General features: G+C 40.1%; 1 protein-coding gene across 1 annotated transcript; it reads right to left on the bottom strand.

Annotated features, from left to right (window-relative positions):
- Positions 1 to 8227: 8227 nt before the first annotated feature.
- P2RY11 (purinergic receptor P2Y11) lies at positions 8228 to 17679 on the bottom strand. The gene is made up of 2 exons (XM_058171241.1): positions 17464 to 17679; positions 8228 to 10000 (listed from the first exon to the last, which is right to left on the bottom strand). Exon 2 carries the CDS (start codon positions 9946 to 9948, stop codon positions 9004 to 9006), a length of 945 nt encoding a protein of 314 aa, XP_058027224.1. The 5' UTR covers positions 9949 to 10000; positions 17464 to 17679; the 3' UTR covers positions 8228 to 9003.
- Between the last annotated feature and the right edge of the window lie 2158 nt (positions 17680 to 19837).

The raw sequence follows: 19837 nt of genomic DNA, 5'->3' as shown, positions 1-19837 counted from the left end.
GGAATGAACTGTAAGGCCAATAGATGGAGCTGCTGCTCATCAGATTGCTTGCTATGGAATGGGGGTTTTTTGTTTTGTTTTGTTTTATTTGTGCCTTTAAGTCAGTGTTGATTCCTGATGTCTTCCTGGACAAGTCTCTGCAGTTTTTTGGACAAGATTTCAGAAGTGGTTTGTCATTGCTTCCTAGGGCTGAGGGTGTGACTGAATTAAGGCTTTGAGCCTAAGAAGGGTGTACTGGTTTCTAATTGGTACCTTAATCATGATATAAAACTGGCTCTTATTCTTTTAAGATGAAGTTCAATGTGGAGAAATTGGACCAGAGTTGAGATGGTCATATATCAGAATAACAAGAGTTGAAAGGGGCCCTGGTGGTCTCCTAGTCGAACTCAAGCAGGAAACCCTATATTCTTAAATATCTCTTCTTAAAAATCCCTAGTGTTGGAGCACTCAGGACTTCTGGAGGCAAGTCATTCCACTTATCAGCCCCACTACAGTATCCCACTCAGAAGTTGGGTGTGTGGTGAATGAAGAAAGCAACAACAAAAATTCAGGCTGATGCGTGCAGTGAAAAAAATGACTTGTACAACTTGCAGAAGAAGAAATGGACAAAAGCATAGAGAATGGAGCCATATGTCCAATCTTTTGATGAGAAGTAATAGGTGGTCCAGGAGAGCCAGGAAAAGGCATAGAGGGAGTCACTGATTGCAAGGTTGAAGGAGTAGGCAGTGCCTACATTCCACTTGCCTTCAAAAGCCCCAGTGCAGTAGATTGTGATGCCCTTCCCAGCAGTAGCCAGAAAGGATTTGTATTAACAGGATGACCAAGATTTGTTCCTGGAAGGAGTGCAAATCATTCTGACAGAAATCCGTTCCATTTCCCTGCTTCGCTAGTCTGATTGTGTTCACAAATCCCGATAATCCCATGAGTTTCTCAGCAAATACTACCCAGATAGACCTTGCTTAGCAGCACAGTCGGGACTGGCAAATGGTCATCAAGCAAAATGGTTGCTAAGTAAAAGTGCTTATGATCTTCAGCTTTCTTTTGCATTACAGACCTGTTGAAGGTCATAAATGCAAAGGTTGGGCGCAAAGTTCCTGTTTCATCACCATTATAACTGAAGTGTTCCCAAATGACTGGCTAAAATGGTTAAAATCTTTGCTGTGCAGTCAAGGTACTGTGCACTCAAGGTACAGCAAGGTACATAATTATTATTATGACCTATAATAATGAGTTTTAATTTTTAATTTTTTTAAATTTTTAAATTATTTTATACCCTACACGTTTTATAAAAACAATATTTTTAATACCAGAGGGATCAAATTTTTAATTCCCTTCTGGCAGCTAGAATATTTTATTTACAATTCTCAACCCTGTTTCATTCCCATGTAAACCGTGAGGGAACTACAAAAAAATGCAGTACATATTAGAAAGTATAGAAAATATTGGACTAGTGGATCAAATGGGCAAAGGCTTTGGTCCCCCAAAGCTGTTATTCAGATAATGGGGTATCTTTTTCAGTAAAGCTTTGGTCTCATGTTGCTTGTGAGCAGCTCAGGGGGCACTGGCTCAGGAATATAGAACTGGACTACAGAGGCCTTGTTCACAGCACAGGATTCAGATAATTCCAACACTGGCTTCATAATAGTTTTTTATATAAGGGGGAAAATACTTTTAACTGACATGAGGATTTGCAAAGCTAAAACAGAAGTTTTGATCCCTCTGGTATTAAAAATATTGTTTTTATAAAACGTGTAGGGTATAAAATGTATAAAACAACAACTTTGGGTGGCTTAGAACAATGAAAATAATACAGAAACTAAATAATAAAACATACAATGCACATTGTATAATCTTATAACAGGTCTGCAATCTTAAATACTCAAAGAGCCATTTGGACCCGTTTCCCACAGAAAAGAAAACACCGGGAGCCACAAAATCTTTCCCATGCCTGACTATTTCTTGAGCGGCCACAAAACTAGCATATGTAGCTGAATTATATGTTCTGTTTTCTTCTGAAACTTTTTTTTTCTTGGATTTATCCAGGGTTGGCCTACCGGGGGTTGAAAAGCTCAATAAATCACATGCTGGCTCCAGAGCCTCAGGTTGCTGACCCCTGTCTTATAAGAAGCTTCCCACCCACCCTAATGCACAGAGGTGCCATATTTAAAACAACTTTTTAGGTGAGCTCCAAATAGGAGCCATCTGGCGAGATGTTCCAGCAGGTACATAGTGACTGTTTTCTGGGTAAGGAAAGCCCTCTCTCAAGGGTGCAGTGACAGGAGCATGTATCACATCTTATAGCCAAGCTGCATTGACATCCAGTTGCTTTCTGAAACCAATTCAGTGATTTAGTATTACATGTACAGTATATCCACATAGAGCTAAGCCTCTTCCTGCTTAGAGTAAACTGCCCCAGCAAGAAATTCACTTAGGAACTGACCTGGAGATATTTCACCTTGTCAGTCTAGTCACCAAAAGGCAAAACAAGAAACAATGGATGGAAACTAAAGAAGGAAAGAAGCAACATAAAACTAAGGAGAAATTTCCTAACAGCGAACAATTAACCAGTGGAAAGGCTTCCCTTCAGAAGTTGTGGGTGTTCCAACACTGGAGGTTTGTAAGAAGAGATTGAACAACCATTTGTCTAAAATGATATAGGGTCTCCTACTTGAGCAGGGAGTCGGACTAAGGGACCTCCAAGATCCTTTCCCACTCGGTTACTCTGTATAATGTTCTGTAACAATCTCATCCTTTCAGTGTTATCATTTGTTCTCCACACTGCCTTTTCAGACATCTGCTCTAGAATCTTGCAAGATGGTTATCAGTGAAAAAATATACATTTCTAAGATACAATCGTATTTCTTTCATGTGGTTTTGGTAAGGCTGAAAGAGAACTAGGTAAAGTGTATTTCAATCCCAATCTTTCTAACTCACAATCTCTCCCATCCTCAGCTTTTGGCATCCAACCTTTTGAGAATGTTCTGAGGCACTTCTCTCCTTTAAAAAAAGATGCTCAAAATGCATGTCTTAAGGAACAATATACACCTAAAGGACAAAAATAAAAAACTGTCAGATTCATCCAACCTTTAGAGCTTCCTTCCTTCCTTCCTTCCTTCCTTCCTTCCTTCCTTCCTTCCTTCCTTCCTTCCTTCCTTCCTTCTTCAACACTGTCAGTTGGGAAATATTTCATAGAGGGCTTCAGAAAATGATAAAGGTACTCCAGAACTTGTGCAACTGCAACATTTCCCTGTGACTCATTAAACAGCTGTTTCCTTTGGCTCCAAGGCATAGGCAGATAACTTACCTCAGCCTGCAAATCTCTGCATTACACTTTGGGATCATTTTCCTATCCAAAGCATTAAGTCCAGGGAAGAAGGGTTGACAATCACACGGAACAGAATATAATCCCGGAGTTGGATGAACAGCCCTGCACAACTGCCTGGCCTTTCAGCCCAGTTGTGGCTCAGGCTGTAAGAAGCCTGTTATTAAAACACAGCTGCCTGCAATTACTGCAGGTTCTAGTCCCACCAGGTCCAAGGTTGACTCAGCCTTCCATCCTTTATAAGGTAGGTAAAATGAGGACCCAGATTGTTGGGGGGGGCAATAAGTTGACTTTGTAAATATACAAATAGAATGCGACTATTGCCTTACACACTGTAAGCCCTGAGTCTTCGGAAAAGGGCGGGATATAAATGTAAACAAAAAAAAAAAAAGTTGCTCTCTGAGTTCCATTGTTGAACTACTCTGTATGGGTTTTAGATCATTAATCATAACCTAAAGGAACAGTTAAACCCCTGCATCTCAATCTGCCAGAGGACAATTATGCTAAAGTGCTCTTGCCAACTCTTCAAAAATAGCTGGGACATTGAGACCATCCTGCCTGTAAAGCCTGCCCTGGGAAATCTTGTTACTATCATTTTAGCTGCCACCACCATCACTCAGAAAAGTTTTCACTTGATTTACCTGGAGCAAGCTGGTGCACAGGATTGGTACACATTTTCCAAGTTCCAGGGAATGCAGAAAGCCTACAAGAAAGTGTTTTCCAATCATCTTCTTTGGAAGCAATGAGATCTGCTTAACTTTCCCCCACTTGAAACAGGTTAGAATTTCACTTTCACAGGTGCCAGCATTTGGCAAGCATTGATTCAGGACAATGCTGATCTAGGAGCAACTGAAAAAAAATCAACTGTAACCTGACCTAAGGTGGCCACTAAGCAGTGGCTCAGTGGCTAAGACCCTGAGCTTGTTGATCAAAAGGTCAGCAGTTCAGCGGTTCAAATCCCTAGTGCCGCGTAATGGGGTGAGCTCTCTAGCAGTTCGAAAGCACATAAAAAATGCAAGTAGAAAAATAGGGACCACCTTTGGTGGGAAGGTAACTGCATTCTGTGTGCCTTTGGCATTCAGTCGTGCCGGTCACATGACCACGGAGACGTCTTCGGACAGTGCTGGCTCTTCGGCTTTGAAACGGAGATGAGCACTGCCCCCTAGAGTCGGGAACAACTAGCACATATGTGCGAGGGGAACCTTTATCTTTACCTTTATTCTGATCTATTTTGCACCTGCCCAAAGCTCACCTTTGTAGAGCCTCTCACAACAGTGCTTTGAGGGATTGCCTCCCCTCGCATACCTGCAATCTGCGTCAGCATCAAACTTGTTGTGGCCCAAACCTGGCTCACCTAAGACAGCCAAATCACTTCAAAGATGACAGATCATATATTAGATGAAAACAGTAAAACAGCATATACCAAACTCCCAGCAAAGCATTGGCAGCTTGCTGAGAGCCTTGTTGAAAAGGAGAACCACAACTTATACACCTTTGGCCTACTACATTTCAAAGAGAAGTCAAAGGAAAAAGGCAGACACAGTGGAAATTACAGCATGACGTTGGGATGTTTTGATAAACCCATTGGATGAAATTATTATTTATCCCTTCCTACTAAATCATCATGCAAGCCATACCATGACCCCATAGATCTGGTAGCGAATGCAGTTCACATGCGTATTGGGGGGTGGGGGGGGGACACTTACCACCATATAGGACAAATGGTACTTGACTTTTGCCTGTTAGTCAGATGCCATGTTATATCTGTTGGTGAGCATGTCAAACATCTGTTCAGTATTTCCTGGCATGTTAACAAATCTGCTCGGAGGGCCTGCCTTCACATTCCACTAATTGCAGCAGAAATATGCCTCATTAGCTGTGTTTCATGTCCTCAAAGTGTCACCTTTGCTCATCTGTAGCCCTCACAGCAACAGCCCAATTAATTTTTAGCTAGGCCACTTTTAAAATAGCATCTCACTCAGTGGTGGGATCCAAATAATTTAACAACTGGTTCTCTGCCAATAATGACCAGCTGGGTAGTCATGGCTCACTGGTCATGTGACCGTGTGGGCATGACCAACTCAATGTCACGTTGATGGGCGCTTTCTATTTAGCTGTTACAATGTAATAAGGGTTAACCAGAGAGGCAATTTCTGTAAGCAGGGCATTAAAGATTAGGCTAGAAAGAACACCAGAATGTTTCCTTCCTGCCTTCCTTACAGGATTAGCCCTATAAGGTTGAAAAAAATAAAAGGAGATTTCTTCCAACAACTGGTTAGAAAGTTAACAACCGGTTCTCTCGAATAGGTGCGAACTCGCTGAATCCCACCACTGATCTCACTCTTCTCCCAGTACAAGCCTTGCTGTGCAATCTATGATGCCTAATTGATGATGGTGATGATGTACAGAGGTTGGCATCTTCCTAGCTCCCACTGACTATTTGAGGTTACTGTAGGCATGCCCACTCCAGGAACATTCTTGCTTCAGCTTTAGATTAGAGTAATAACCTGCCTCAGCACCCACCACAATTATAATGTTGGGCTGTGGGGTGGATAGCAATATACTGTATATGTGCCACTTTACAGTGCATTACTGCCCTCTCTAAGCAGTTTATAGAGTCATCATATTGCCCCCAACAATCTGGGTCCTCATTTTACCCCCCTCGGAAGGATGGAAGGCTGAGTCAACCTTGAGCCTGGTGAGATTTGAAATGCCAAATTGCAGACAGCCGGCAATCAGCAGACGTAGCCTGAAGTACTGCACTCTAACCACTGCACCACCATGGCTCAAGATACTCAACATCCCCACCATATCCATCATGGAGATAGAACAATATATTACATTTTTCAGAGTGTAAGATGCACTTTCCCTCCACCCCTAAAACTGGCTGAAAATTTTGGTGCCTCTTATACAGCGAATGTTGCATTGGGGGGGAGTGGGGTTGGTGCAGTGCCGATCAGCTGTTCTAGAAGGGGCTGCAGGGGAGTTGGCAAATGGGCTGCGGCAATGGCAAATGGGACGTGCTGAATGGGCCATGGCAGCGACAAACAGGCGCTGACGAATGGGCCATGCCCAATGGGTCACGGAGGCGGCAAATGGGCTGCACCAAACGGGCCAGATGAATACCGGATAGATGCTGGGAGGCAGAGGCAGATTTTTTTTTCTTGTTTTCTTCCCAAAAAAGCAAGTCCGGAGTGTCTTATACTCCGAAAAATATGGTATGTTTATAATCAAAAGAGACAGATGGCCAGGTGGAAGGTTCACCTACAAGAGTTAACCCTAATCTTTAGGAACAACCGTTACCTCCCCTCACCATATGGCAATTATCAAAAGTAAATTATTAACCTAACATACTTCTGGAACTGAGGACACTTATTCATTTAGCTCCAATTATGCATGTCTCGGGTAATAGGTCTAATCATTCTCATAGAACTACAGAGACAGCAGGAGACATGAAAGCCAAGAAGACTTTGGACATAGCAGTGGAAGGATAAGATGGAGAGGAGAGTTTGGGCTTGGAAATGATCTTCAAAATTGGCATCACCCACCTAAACATCTTTTGATGCCTTTTTAGTCATATAGGGATAACCTGACTTAATACTAGTTCCTTTTTCCCCTCAGGGGAAAACTCTACAGCAGTTGAAAGACTGGAAATGGGATTGAGGTATGGACATACAATGGGGATAATTTTTTTTAATGCCTTTGAGTCAGTGTTGACTCCTGGCGACTCTTAGTCAAGTCCCTGCAGTTTTCTTGGCAAAGTTTTTCAGAAGTGGCTTGCCATTGCTTCCTTCCTAGGGCTGAGAGAGACTGACTGGCCCAAAATCACCCAGCTGGCTTTGAGCCTAAGTTGGGACTAGAATTCAAGGTCCTCTGGTTTCTAGCCTAATGCCTTAACCGCTACTCCAAACTGGCTGATACTAGGTGAGATGCAAAGTTATTACTCCGAATTTGTGAAATAAACAGTTTCTCATCCAGATGCTTTTCAAATGTGTTGGATTATAGTCCCAACAAAAGTGTGTGTGTGTGTGTGTGTGTAGTTCCACATACAAGGTAGTGTGGTGAGAAAAAGTAGTATATTGTCCATGGTCCTTTTCAAGTGGTTTAAACAAGACATGTGCATGGAGGGCGGAGCTGACGTCACGACGACATGACGGGCGACCTGGAAGCTCCAGGACCGTTTCTTTTCTCTCATCTTGTAGTCATACAGTAATGAAGATTTCCACCCCCCTAAAATCTCTTAAAAATCCAAAAGGGAAGCATGTCCCCACACTCTACTGACCCTTTTTCTGCATAAGGGCTTGCAAGAATTCTGGCATGGAAAACCATTTCCTTCCTGGGAAAGCCATGTTTGGCTTTTCTCTCTAACAGACACCTAGTGAAAGCATCCTCATCACCAGGGCCCTCTTTGAAAACCAGAAGTGCTGCTGACTGTTTTCCTTTTGTATGACCAGATAGCTGATCCTTTGACTCAAGTCTCCATATACTGTAGAGTTGCAAAATGTTGTTAAGACTTAGCAGCATCTGAAGGCTTTGAGAGCTCATAACTACAATTATACTACAAAAGGCCAAATTTTCTGTAGTCTGTGGGCATTTCCTCACAGTTATTTTAATGAGTTGCCAGAAAAATGTGTTGACATAATTGTGCTAGTGATGAAATGTGCCCACCTTCAATCTGTAAGGACAGTATCACTCCTTGCCATGTTTGCCAAGGCTCAGTGCATTTTGGTAGAGACATGAGCAAGAGACTGAGAAAGTCACTGCCTTAATCTGGGGATGAGACACAAGTGATATCGTGAAGCAAGTCTCTTAAAAATAGCTAGCAATTTTGTCATGGGGAAGACAAAATAAAATCAAGAGAATAACTGACGAGAGAAGGACAGATTTGTAAATAGTTTTATTATAAAAATTTTAAATAATTATTGAATCTTGTAAGTGTGAAATTTGTACACATTATTTGTGTACAAATAATGAACATGTGCTTGTTAAAATATATAAACATTTATTGACATTTGAAATGTAACGAGTGTATGATAAAGTGGAATTAAAATATGGTTATAATATACAGAGGGAAGAGTGGGAAAATATGTGGTTGAAAGGACTGAAATTTGCACTATGTTATAATGTTAAAGAAAACTCATATTCAGCTATGCACTACTCCATTTAGCCTAATAGCACAAGTCAGGGGTTCCACATAAATATCAAAAAGCAGGAGTTAAAGTGCACACCCTTGTCTGGTTCCTTTAAATAATGGGAAAGTAGTAGAAAATAGCAGGGGGCATGATGGCTCAGCAGTTAAAGATGCTGAGCTTGTCAGCTAGAGAGCTGACATCCTGAGTTCAATACCCGAGCTCTGTGCAATGGGATGAGCTCCCATTACTTGTCCAAGCTCCTGCCCATCTACCAGTTTGAAAGCATACAAATGCAAGTAGATAAATAGGTATCACTTCGGTGGGAAGGTAACAATGTTCTTCAGCGTATAGTCATGCTAGCCACATGACCACAGAAATTGTCTTCAGATAATGCTGGCTCCTTCAGCCAAGAAATGGAGATTACAGTGACCTAGAGCTAACATGACTGACAGGGAAACCTTTACCTTCAGCAGAAAATATACTGCAGTGGACAGCTTGTCAGTAAATAGCAAAACTAACTAGTAGACAAATGTATTTTTATCATTGGTTTCAGTGGCCATAGGAGGGAACTGGTTGCAATTCCATATTCTTCCCTTTCTCTTGCAGCTCTTTCTGTCGCTGTAATCCTTTACAGCAACATTTGGGCATGTTCTTAGCTAGAGATGCATAGATGAATGGGTGGATGCAAACATGAAAGTTAACTAGGATCTTAGTTATTTGGTAGGTGATGTAAATGGTCACGTTACCCGTCACACGATAATAAAAATTCATGTTGCGAAAGACATGAAAAGGCAAGTAAAAGAGGGCATAAAGGAGCACAACTGTAGAAATCAGTATCTTCACTTTACACTTTTCCTCCCTGGTGGTACCGTGACTGCGTCTAACAGCGCAAACAATGGCCACACATGAAAAGAGAGTCAGGAGAAAAGGCAGTCCACAGCCCACAGTTAGGAGGAACCAGCTGTATGGCCAATAAGCAGGCAATTCTGACGTAGAAGCACTTCCTACGCAAACTGTTGCATTGCCTTTAGATTCCACAATGGAGAAATGAAGGACAGGAGCTGAGATGGCTATCGCGAGAAACCACATCACTCCGCTAGCCACTTTGGCATGGAAGGGTTCGATGCGCTCATGGGCAAAGAAGGGATGGACGATGGCAACATAGCGGTTCAGGCTGATGCAAGCAATGAAAAAGGTGCTGCCGTATAAGTTGACAAAAAAGCTAAAACGATCCAATTTGCACAAAAGGGAGCCGTACCTCCAGTCCTTGGGGGGGGAATAGTAAGCAGCCAAGGGCAACAAGGAGATGGCATAGAACAGGTCACAGAGTGCCAGATTGAAGGAGTAGATGATGCCAGGATGCCAGGTGCGTTCCCAAGCCACAAAGTGGTAGATTGTAAAGCCATTTCCCACAACAGCGAAAACGAACTGCAGAACTATGATGACCCACAGTTTTTCTTGGAAGTGGTTCAGGTCTTCTGTCCCAGTCTTCATCTTGGACAAAGCAGGATGAATGAGATGAGAGGCTTCCAAGACTACCTGTTGTCTATAGACAGAGAACATGAAGGAGCATATTATCAGAAATGCTGACACCTATCACTTCAACTGCAGCTCTCTTAAAAAAATAAGTTACTTACTTCAGCTTTTTTTTTTTTTTTTGCCCTCTTGGAATAGATGCTTACTTGATAAACATAATTTCCAGTAAGTCTAATACAATATGATTATGATAGTTATGGATTATGGAAAATAGGGAAAGTCACAAAACAACTCTCGTATACTATACAATCATGATCTGCTATGCAAATTAATATATACAGTAAATCAATTTGTTGACCGTTAAAAAAATGAGAAAGTCAGCATCTAAACAATAGATATTTAAAATATGGAAAAGTCCTCTACCTGGGACTTCTACAGGTAGAATCAGGGGTGAAATGCTACCAGTTTGCTTGGGTTCGGGTGGCGGTGGCACATGGTTCAGCGAACCAGTAGCAAGGCTCCACCCACCCACCCGGAAGCTGTTACTTTCTGGTTTTAACCAGAAAGTAACCTGTTTTTGACCCTCTGTGCATTGCAGAAGGCTTTGAGCATCCGCAGAGGGTTTAAAATCGGACATGAAGATGGTACGCGCACTTCCGAACCAATAGGGAAGGTAAGTAGATTTCACCCCTGGGTAGAATCCTTTTTTAGGCCCAACAAACCAAGTTGTACAATGCATGAATGGATGATGGATATCCCTTAGGATCCATTTGCGGGATAGGCAATATTTATTATTAGTATCTGCCAGTTGGTTTCCAGAGTAAATTTTAAAAACGCATTTACACAAACAAATGAGTCCTCCAGAACAAATTAATAATGGAATAACATTTGCCTCAAGGTACAGATACAGACTTCAACAGCAATAATTTGGACCAGAATTTCTTTTCTTTTCTTTTTTTTGCCAATTTTTTTAAAAAAATTTTTACAAACATAATAAAAAAGAATCATTGTGAACAAATAATTGGTCAGGTAAATCTTTAAACATATCAAGTTTCACCTAAGTTATAATCTAATGTAATGTATTTTCCTTCTTCTTCTTTAAATTCAATTATTTATTTGCACACAATCTAATTATAGAAATAAATAAAATTCAACTCATTCAGGAAAATATTTAAATGAAGTCTAGTTCCCTTCTGCTTAGTTCCCTTCAACATCATTAATAAATTCTATTTACGTTTTAAAATTTCACCACTCTCAGCTTTATATCTACATTACTAATCAGAAGTCATCCTATCTAAAATCTCTTTCTTAAAACTGCCCAGAGATCACATAGACAATTTCATCTTCCCTTTGTGCCTCTAAACCAATAACATATATTTAAAGTTTTCCATCTAATTCATTTTAATATCAAACAAAAAATTTAACATTTGCAAGGGTAGTCACTAATTATTTCCCCCAGTTATTCCCCAAAAATATTAACTGTTTCCTTAGAAGTTTTATCAAATCCTTTCATTACCTTACTTATTTGTAAAAACAAAAAAGAGAATTTTTTCCTCAGTATAATAACACTCATTTCCCTCTTATCCCAATTTATTCTAGTATTTTTCCCTCCATTTCCCAAAACCTCAATTATTTTTATCATAGTTGTCACTCATATTTTAATATAGATATTAACATTTTCTAAAATAAATTTCTTAACATAACTCTAAAAGCAGCCATTAGTTCTTTTCAAAAAAATGTTGTGTTTCTACATCAGCAGCGCCTTCTCGTGGGAATAGTCCACTATTCCATTCTTACTTTCTTTCTTTGCCTCTGAGTTCTTCTTAAGTAGGGAATTCTCCGTTTAAATCAATAATCCAAAGACACACCATCTAAAAATCTCTTCTAAAACTGTTGTGTGGTCCCAACGACATCAATCGTCATGAGAATAGTCACAAGAAAGCTATTCGACTCTTACTATTTTCCTCTGCCTCTAATTGTAAAGGCAGCCATAAGTTCCTTAAAAAAAATGTCGTGTCTACATCAGCAGCGCCTTCTCTGTGGGAATAGTCCACTATTCCATTCTTACTTTCTTTGCCTCTGAGTTCTTCTTAAGTAGGGAATTCTCCGTTTAAATCAATAATCCAAAGACACACCATCTAAAAATCTCTTCTAAAACTGTTGTGTGGTCCCAACGACATCAATCGTCATGAGAATAGTCACAAGAAAGCTATTCGACTCTTACTATTTTCCTCTGCCTCTAATTGTAAAGGCAGCCATAAGTTCCTTAAAAAAAATGTCGTGTGACCACACCCATAGAACTTTCTCCGTGGGGAATAGTCTGCTATTCCATTCTTACATACTTTCTTTGCCTCTGGGTTCTTGTTTAAATAGGGAATTCAATTTCTATAGTTCAAAGACACGCCATCTGAAACTCTCTTCTGAAGCTGTTGTGTAGTCCCAGCAACACCAATCCTCTAGCTGTCTTTCTCTGCCTCTAGATGTCTCCTTTTGAAACAGTTACTGCTCACAAATAATAAGTAGCCATTTTGGTGATAAAGTTCCTTTATTCTCCAATGCTTTGGAACGTGGAGGTCAATTTTCCAAGATTTTCCCTTAATTGTATTTATTTATCTTCCAAATTCTTATGTCGTATTGATATCTTTAATATTCCATAAATTTAAAACAGACGGATTTGAGATATTCACATAAAAAACAGTTCAATAGCTTCTTTTACTTTTTCCTCCTATTTCTTTAATTTCCAATATAATTCGTTAAAACTTCCAAGAATCTTTAAACCGTTGTTTAGTTGGAAAAAATTTATTTTCCTTTTCTTTATTTAAATGGGGCTCTGCTTCCATTCCAAGCCCTATCTTCTCTCTTTCACTTCCTGAATGTGTATTCTCCAAATTGACTTTCACTTTCACTTGTTATTCAATTAGCCGCCAATCTACAAGTTCTCCCCAAGGCTTGTGCCTATTTTAAATTCTTATTTTTTCTTTGTGAGATCATCACTCACCCGACTTCAACAATTTGTTTCTTGATGCTTCTTCCTCCTGCCTGCTCTTGTAGCCACTGCGGCTTTGGTGCAGCTGCCATGATGGACTATGGCGCTGCATTCCTCCCTGCTGGGTCAGGGGAAAAGATCCAGAGCTATGGGGAATTTGCCATCTCCCCGTTCACTTCGGCGGCTCCCCCATTCTTTGCTGCCCCTTCAAGGCAGCTATGGTCCGATCCAAAGTTCGGACGGACCCCCTAGGCGGGGGGATATCAGCGCAAACCCCGGAGACATCGGGGTTTGCGACTGTCTCACCCACGGCGCTGGCCACGCCTTAATTTGGACCAGAATTTCTGTAGCTAAGTGATGCAATTGTAAATTACAATGTCACATGACCGTGCACTTAGCAATGGCAGTCCCAGGTTACTGGCCTTAAGAAAGGTCCATGCATGATGTCAAGTGAGGAGTTCACATGATTGTATCTTCCAACTTCCTGCTGGCTTCTTCACTGACTTTGTTTGAAACCAGCAGGGACAGTTGCAAATCAAAACTGTGAATGACCATGGGATGCTGCAAAAATTGGAAATCTGAGTGTCTTCCTGAGCACACAGATCATGATTGCAGGACTATGAGAGTGCTTGACTAGCTGGAACTTTGAGGACCAGTCAGGGGTACTTTTCTGTTCAGTGCTTTTGCAAGTTTGAACAATTGCTGAAAGACTGGTTGTTAAACAAGAACCACCTGTAAGCTGTTATAACACAAGAGCCAAGCCTAATTCTACACTTTGACATCACATCTCCAACCATTAACTGAACTGATCAGTTTCTTCCAGAAAAAAAAAGTATAATCCAAGAGACACAAAATAATATTTTTATTGTAAATTGTATGCAACTGGCATGCCTCTATGGAAATATATAGATGCCAAAGTAGTCTTCCATCAATGTTCATGAAATACATATTCCAATTCTTATTTGGTGCCTCCCTAAACTTTCAAACATATAATTTAGTGTATTTTAACAATAATTTATAAATAATGACAACTTTTTATTTCACACAGGATATGCTAAATGTTTTAGTTGTAGAAGCATTCGAAGACACACAGGATTCTTGGCCTTTAGCCTAAAAATGCTTTAGCTGAACAAATGAAGTGGTTTGCCCTTGTCTCTTTCCCGGGGCTGAGAGTGAATGACTGCCCCAAGGTTGCCAGGTTGGCTTTGAGCCAAAGGCAGGATTAGAAGTCACAATCTTCCAATTTCTAGCTTGGTGCCTTTTACTACTAACTATACCAATTTATTACAAATAACAAATAATAATAATAATAATCGACATTTCAGTATTCATAGATCTCAAATATGTACTCCATACACCACAGGAGTTCCACAAGGTAACCAAATGCCCCAACAAAGAGCTATTTAGAAATTTTGAAAAGACACTCTCCTTCTTATCTTAGAGGTTATTATTCCATTTTTAAATTGGTCTTGTTGAGAGGAAAAGTATTGTTATTCCTAATGCTTGCTTTGCTCAACTTCAAAGGTTTATTCCAATGTTTTAAATATAGTTTGATGTTCGTTGTTTCTGGTGTGTATTTTAAAATTGACCATTCATCCCCAATCACAAACAATTTATTAATAATAGCCCATACATTCTTAACTTCCCCCACCCCACCATTTCCTGTATTCACAAGCAATTATTCTTCCTACTAGTTTCATCAAAGCACCTCTCTTATCTTCCCCCCCCCCCCACATTTGATCTTCTATTCTAATGTTTTAACCATCTACTGTATTCATTTTGAATTCTAGCATAATGAGAGACTATGCAGTTTTCTTTGTAATTTCCCAGAATTTATTATTTCTTTTCTGATTAGAAGCAAGTTCTGGATCTTAGCTTTGCCAAAAACTGTATTAGGCACTTTTGTTTAATAGTTTTAATACATTAATGCATCTAATGTATTCATTATAACTTTTGTGCTGTGGCAGTTAGTTTAAATTTGACCTGTGTTCACTAAAACCACTTCAATATTGATTTGTTATGTTATGTTTAGTTTGTATTTGTCACTGAACCAAAGTATTTGATTATTTTCCATTTTTCCTTGAACTTATGCAAATAGTTGTCTGATTATACTTTCTGCAAACAATGTATTCTACTGAAACTGTAGCTGGAAAATTTCTATTGTTGTTCAGTTCAATAGGCTTAATGACATGGGATATGTGGGGTCTGAGCTTGAAGGCAAATAAAATCGAATTGAATCCAGATTTTTGTTTTCTGATACCTAATTGACATAAATTTACCAGATTAAAGCTATAACCTTCTAACTTAATACCATGTTAACCTGAAAATGCAACCTACCCCAAAAACAAGCCCTAGCCCGATTTTCATGCCTGAACCGAATATAAGGCCTACCCCTAAAATAAGCCAGACTTGAGTCTGTGCAGCCGCCCGGCTGCCCATTCTGTCTGGCTGCTGCCGACATAAGGCAGAGGTGTGTGCTGAGGCCACTAAGCAAGGCAGTGGGGGGGGGGGTGGAGGACGAAACGAGGTGGGGGCGTGGAGGATGAAGCCTCTTCTTGCTCAACACCACAACAAAGCAGAAGGCTGAACAATGCAGTGGTGCTGTGGCCACTAAGCGAGGTGGTGGGGGCAGGTGGAGGATGAAATGAGGTGGGGGTAGTGGAGAACAAAGCCCCAACAGTATTCTTGGCCACCTGGCCTGTAGAGTTCTGAAGTTGGTGGAGTGAGGCTGCGGCAGCAAGAGTAGCCCCTTCTTCATTTCACTCCGCGATGGCAGTGGCCCCTGGGGCACTGCCTGCGGCCACTCTTGTTCCACCACTGCTTGCTTGGAACCCTTGGGGGTTTTGCCTTGCCACCTGCTTTCCAGCTCCCCCCCCTCCAGTTCCCCTTGCTTCCCCAAAGCATCCCTTCACTAACTGCTTTCCAGCTCCGTTCTCCACTGCCGCATGCAGGGCAACAAAAGACTATGGGACTTCTGGTAAAAAAAAAAAGTTCAATCAGTTCTTCCAACTTTGCGAGATCTTTTTTTTTCATGAGAAGTTGGGAGGTCTGAGTGACTGCAACCCTGAATCTTTTCCTCCCGCCCTCCCTCATCCAGTTCAATCTCTTATTACGGGCCCCTCTTTTGAAAATGTGTTATCTCCTCCCTGAGAAGCCACTGTGCAATTGCCACGATTCCCACCGCCCGTTCTCCAACTGTACACTCTAGCACATTATACTTACAAATACCCCAAAGGGTCAGACACACACACACCCCAAAAAATTCTAAGCTATTCCACCTTCAAAGACTCACTTGCAGCATTGGCAAGGAGCAATAAAGTCAAGGAGACAAGGAAACCTAGGAAATAAAGGGCACTTTGACTAACAGAAGTCAGAAACTTTTTGAGACTTTGGAAAACATGCAGAGAAGAACAACAAACATGATTAGGGGTCTGGAGACTAAAACATATGATGAACAGTTGCAGGAATTGGTTATGGCTAGTGTAGTAAAAAGAAGGATCGGGGAGACATGATAGCGATGTTCCAATATTTGAAAGGCTGCCACAAAGAAGAGGGGCGTCTACCAATTTTCCAAAGCACCTGAGGGCAGGACAAGAAGCAATGAATGGAAACTAATCAAGGAAAGAAGCAACCCAGAACTAGGGAGAAATTTCCTGACAGTGAGAACAATCAACTTCAGAAGCTGTGGGTGCTCCATCACTAAAGGCTTTCAAAAAGAGTCTGCACACCCATGAAACCACCCATGAATGTTGCAAAGAGACTCTTATCCTCAACACTTGTGCCCGCTTCTTTGGTTTATCTCTATTTTCATAATTGTAAAAAAAATTACTTTGGTTCTTATATGTTATATCTCATGTCCAATAAAATGACTATAAAAACATTTTTTAAAAAAATAGAATAGAATAGAATAGAATAGAATAGAATAGAATAGAATAGATTTTTTAATTGGTCAAGTGTGATTGGACACACAAGGAATTTGTCTTGGTGCATATGCTCCAAGAGAGACTATACAGACACTTGTCTGAAATGGTACGGGGTCCTCTACTTAATCCAACCAGGGGTTGGATTAGAAGACCTCCAAGGTCCCTTCCAACTCTTGACATTTTGAAAACCTTGAGTTGGTCGTAGTATCTAGGGTATATCATCTGATGACAAAGTTTAAGCAGTAGAAACGGACTTCCTGCATTATTCTGGTTGTCATCTCTCCCAACTTATCCAGTCTCAGAGTTTAATAAAATATATTCTTCAATACTTCAGATACTGGGTGCAGAGTTAAAAGACATGGAACAAGGTGAAACAAAATGAAAGGAATAAAATGAAAGCAAAAAAAAGGAAGCGAAGAAAAAGAAAGCTAAGAAAAGAAAATAGGCAGCATCACATCAATGTTCTCTGACTTGCCCTTTATAAAACTCTAGTTTTGTAAAATCACAGTTCTCATACTCTCCAGCCAATGTTGGAAATAGTGGGGGATGTAAATAAATACATCTGGAGAACACTAAGATAGAGAGCACAGTAGCTATTTAAATATTATCACAATGCACATATACCTAATTCAGCTTCCAGTCGATTCCACGCAGAAGGGAGTCTGTTGTATTTTCCCCTTCTGCAAAGAAGTTGTGAAGTCTGAGTTCTAAATGTGGTAGTGTATTGCCATGTAGATTCTGAAACTGCACGAGGAAGTAGATGAATCATGCATGATTCAAAGCTGAAAAGAACCTGTGTTACACAATGGAAAGGCTTTTTATGGCTCTTTTGCATGTGACCATAATATGCTGGAAAAATATATCTTGATGAACATATCTTTTCTTTTATGTACACTGAGAGCATATGCACCAAGACAAATTCCTTGTGTGTCCAATCACATTTGGCCAATAAAAAATTCTATTCTATTCTATTCTTTTCTTTTCTATTCTATTCTAAAAGAGCAAGCATACAAGACAGAATGAGGTGGAGGGATCCTAGAATGACAATACGACTGACCATCTAACAATGAGTAAATTCCAGAGCTGAAATGGACTTTTTCTGAAATCCTTGTTGTTGTTAGTCACGAAGTTGTGTCCACCCATTATGACCCCATGGACAAAGTTCCTCCAGGCCTTCCTATCCTCTACCATCCCCTGGAGTCCATTTAAGCTCACGCCAACTGCTTTAGAGACTCCATCCAGCCACTTCATTCTCTGTCGTCCCTTTCTTCTTTTGCCCTCAATCTTTCCCAGGATTAGGCTATTCTCCAGTGAATCCTTCCTTCTCATTAGGTGGCCAAAGTATTTTGAGTTTCATCTTCAGGATCTGGCCTTTTAAAGAGGTTGATCTCCTCTAGGACTGACTGGTTTGATCGCCTTGCAGTCCAAAGGACTCGCAGGAGTCTTCTCCAGCACCATAATTCAAAGGCCTCAATTCTTTGGCGCTCAGCCTTTCTTATGGTCCAAATTTTATAATTTTAAGCTCCATGGATAACTTAGGAGAATGTGAGATAAGATAGAATGAAACTACTGAGAAATATAATTAAGCAGCTGAGATCTTAGCTCCGAGATCTTCGAAGTCATTCCATATCAGACTTTTGAATATAACTACCATACAAAAAGCAGGGGTGTTTTTTATAATTATAGAGAAGAAAAACTTATGGACATCTGCTACCATTGCATTTAGCCAAGCAAGACTGAGAGGCCTTTTTTGCTTTAAAAAAAAAAGCCCACTAAAACGCTATTTGAAATTATAGAATTCTGAAAAGATGCTTTAGCTGATCTAATTTGCAAATTCAGCCCACCTCAAAGAACCAGAGATAAGCAGAGGCATGTATTATTTGGACCCTGTTCCACCACCAATCTCATGTCATTTTTGAATACACCACAGCAATCATCACTCAAAACAGAAATGGGGTTCTTAGTGTGAAAACAGTTACAGCAATGGAAAAACATCCTGCTTTCCAATTAACTTTAAAGTTGATTAGTGTTGCTAGAGTCTACAGAACAACATAATCAGTTCGGAAAACGCCATGTTGGGTATGTATGCTATCTAGATTTGCAGTCATCTTTATGATAACGATGCTAAAATTCAAAATTCAGAGTCATGGCAATCTCTGGATTTTTTTCTTTTACATCACATTGCTTTGCTCACAAGCCGTTGCTAAAAATTCTTTTTGTTTGAGGGATAAGTTTCGCGTTGTTCATTTTATTGATTCTATTTTTTATTGATCAATGACTAAAATATGGTACTGTCATTGTTTTAAATCATGTTGAAAGTAACATGTTTTACATCTCAGAAATTGTAATAATTTTTCTAATAGTAAAATATTCCTCCTGTATTTTTTCATAAATTAGATGTATTAGCAGGTCTGATTTGTTTGTTTGTTTAATTTAGTCCTAGAAAACTGCATTCTATAGGTGTATCAATCTTTATTAATCATGGCTTGATTTACTAACTTAAAACTGTCTAAAATTCAATCTAAAAGCTTAAGTTATTACATCAGATGTCAATTTGCCATATCTAAACTATGAAGTTTAATAATGCTAGAGGGCCAATTTAGGGCAGTGGTTCAGGCAACAGGTTATAAACCAGGCAATTGTGAGTTCTAGTCCCACCTTAGGCACAAGGCCAACTGGAGTCTTTGGGCCAGTCACTCTCACTCTGCCTAGGAAAGAGGAAATGGTAAACCACTTGCAAATTCTTGTTAAGAAAATTGTAGGAACTTTTATCCAGTCAGTCACCAGGAGTAAACCCTGACTACCCCCAAAAAAATCCTTCTATAGGTAGTGCTCGTCTTATGACAATTGAGCCCAAAATTTATGTTGCCAAGATAGTTAAATGAGTTTTGCCTCCTTAACCACCTTCCTTACCACAGTTGTTAAATAAATCATGCAGCTGTTAGCAGAGTTGTAAAGTGAACCTCGTTTCCCCATTGACTTTGATTGACAGGTCACA

This window comes from Ahaetulla prasina, chromosome 2, assembly GCF_028640845.1.
Source record: "Ahaetulla prasina isolate Xishuangbanna chromosome 2, ASM2864084v1, whole genome shotgun sequence".
Lineage (NCBI taxonomy): Eukaryota > Metazoa > Chordata > Lepidosauria > Squamata > Colubridae > Ahaetulla > Ahaetulla prasina.
The sequence above is the reverse complement of the archived record's forward strand: the minus strand, read 5'-3'. Positions and strand labels throughout refer to the sequence as shown.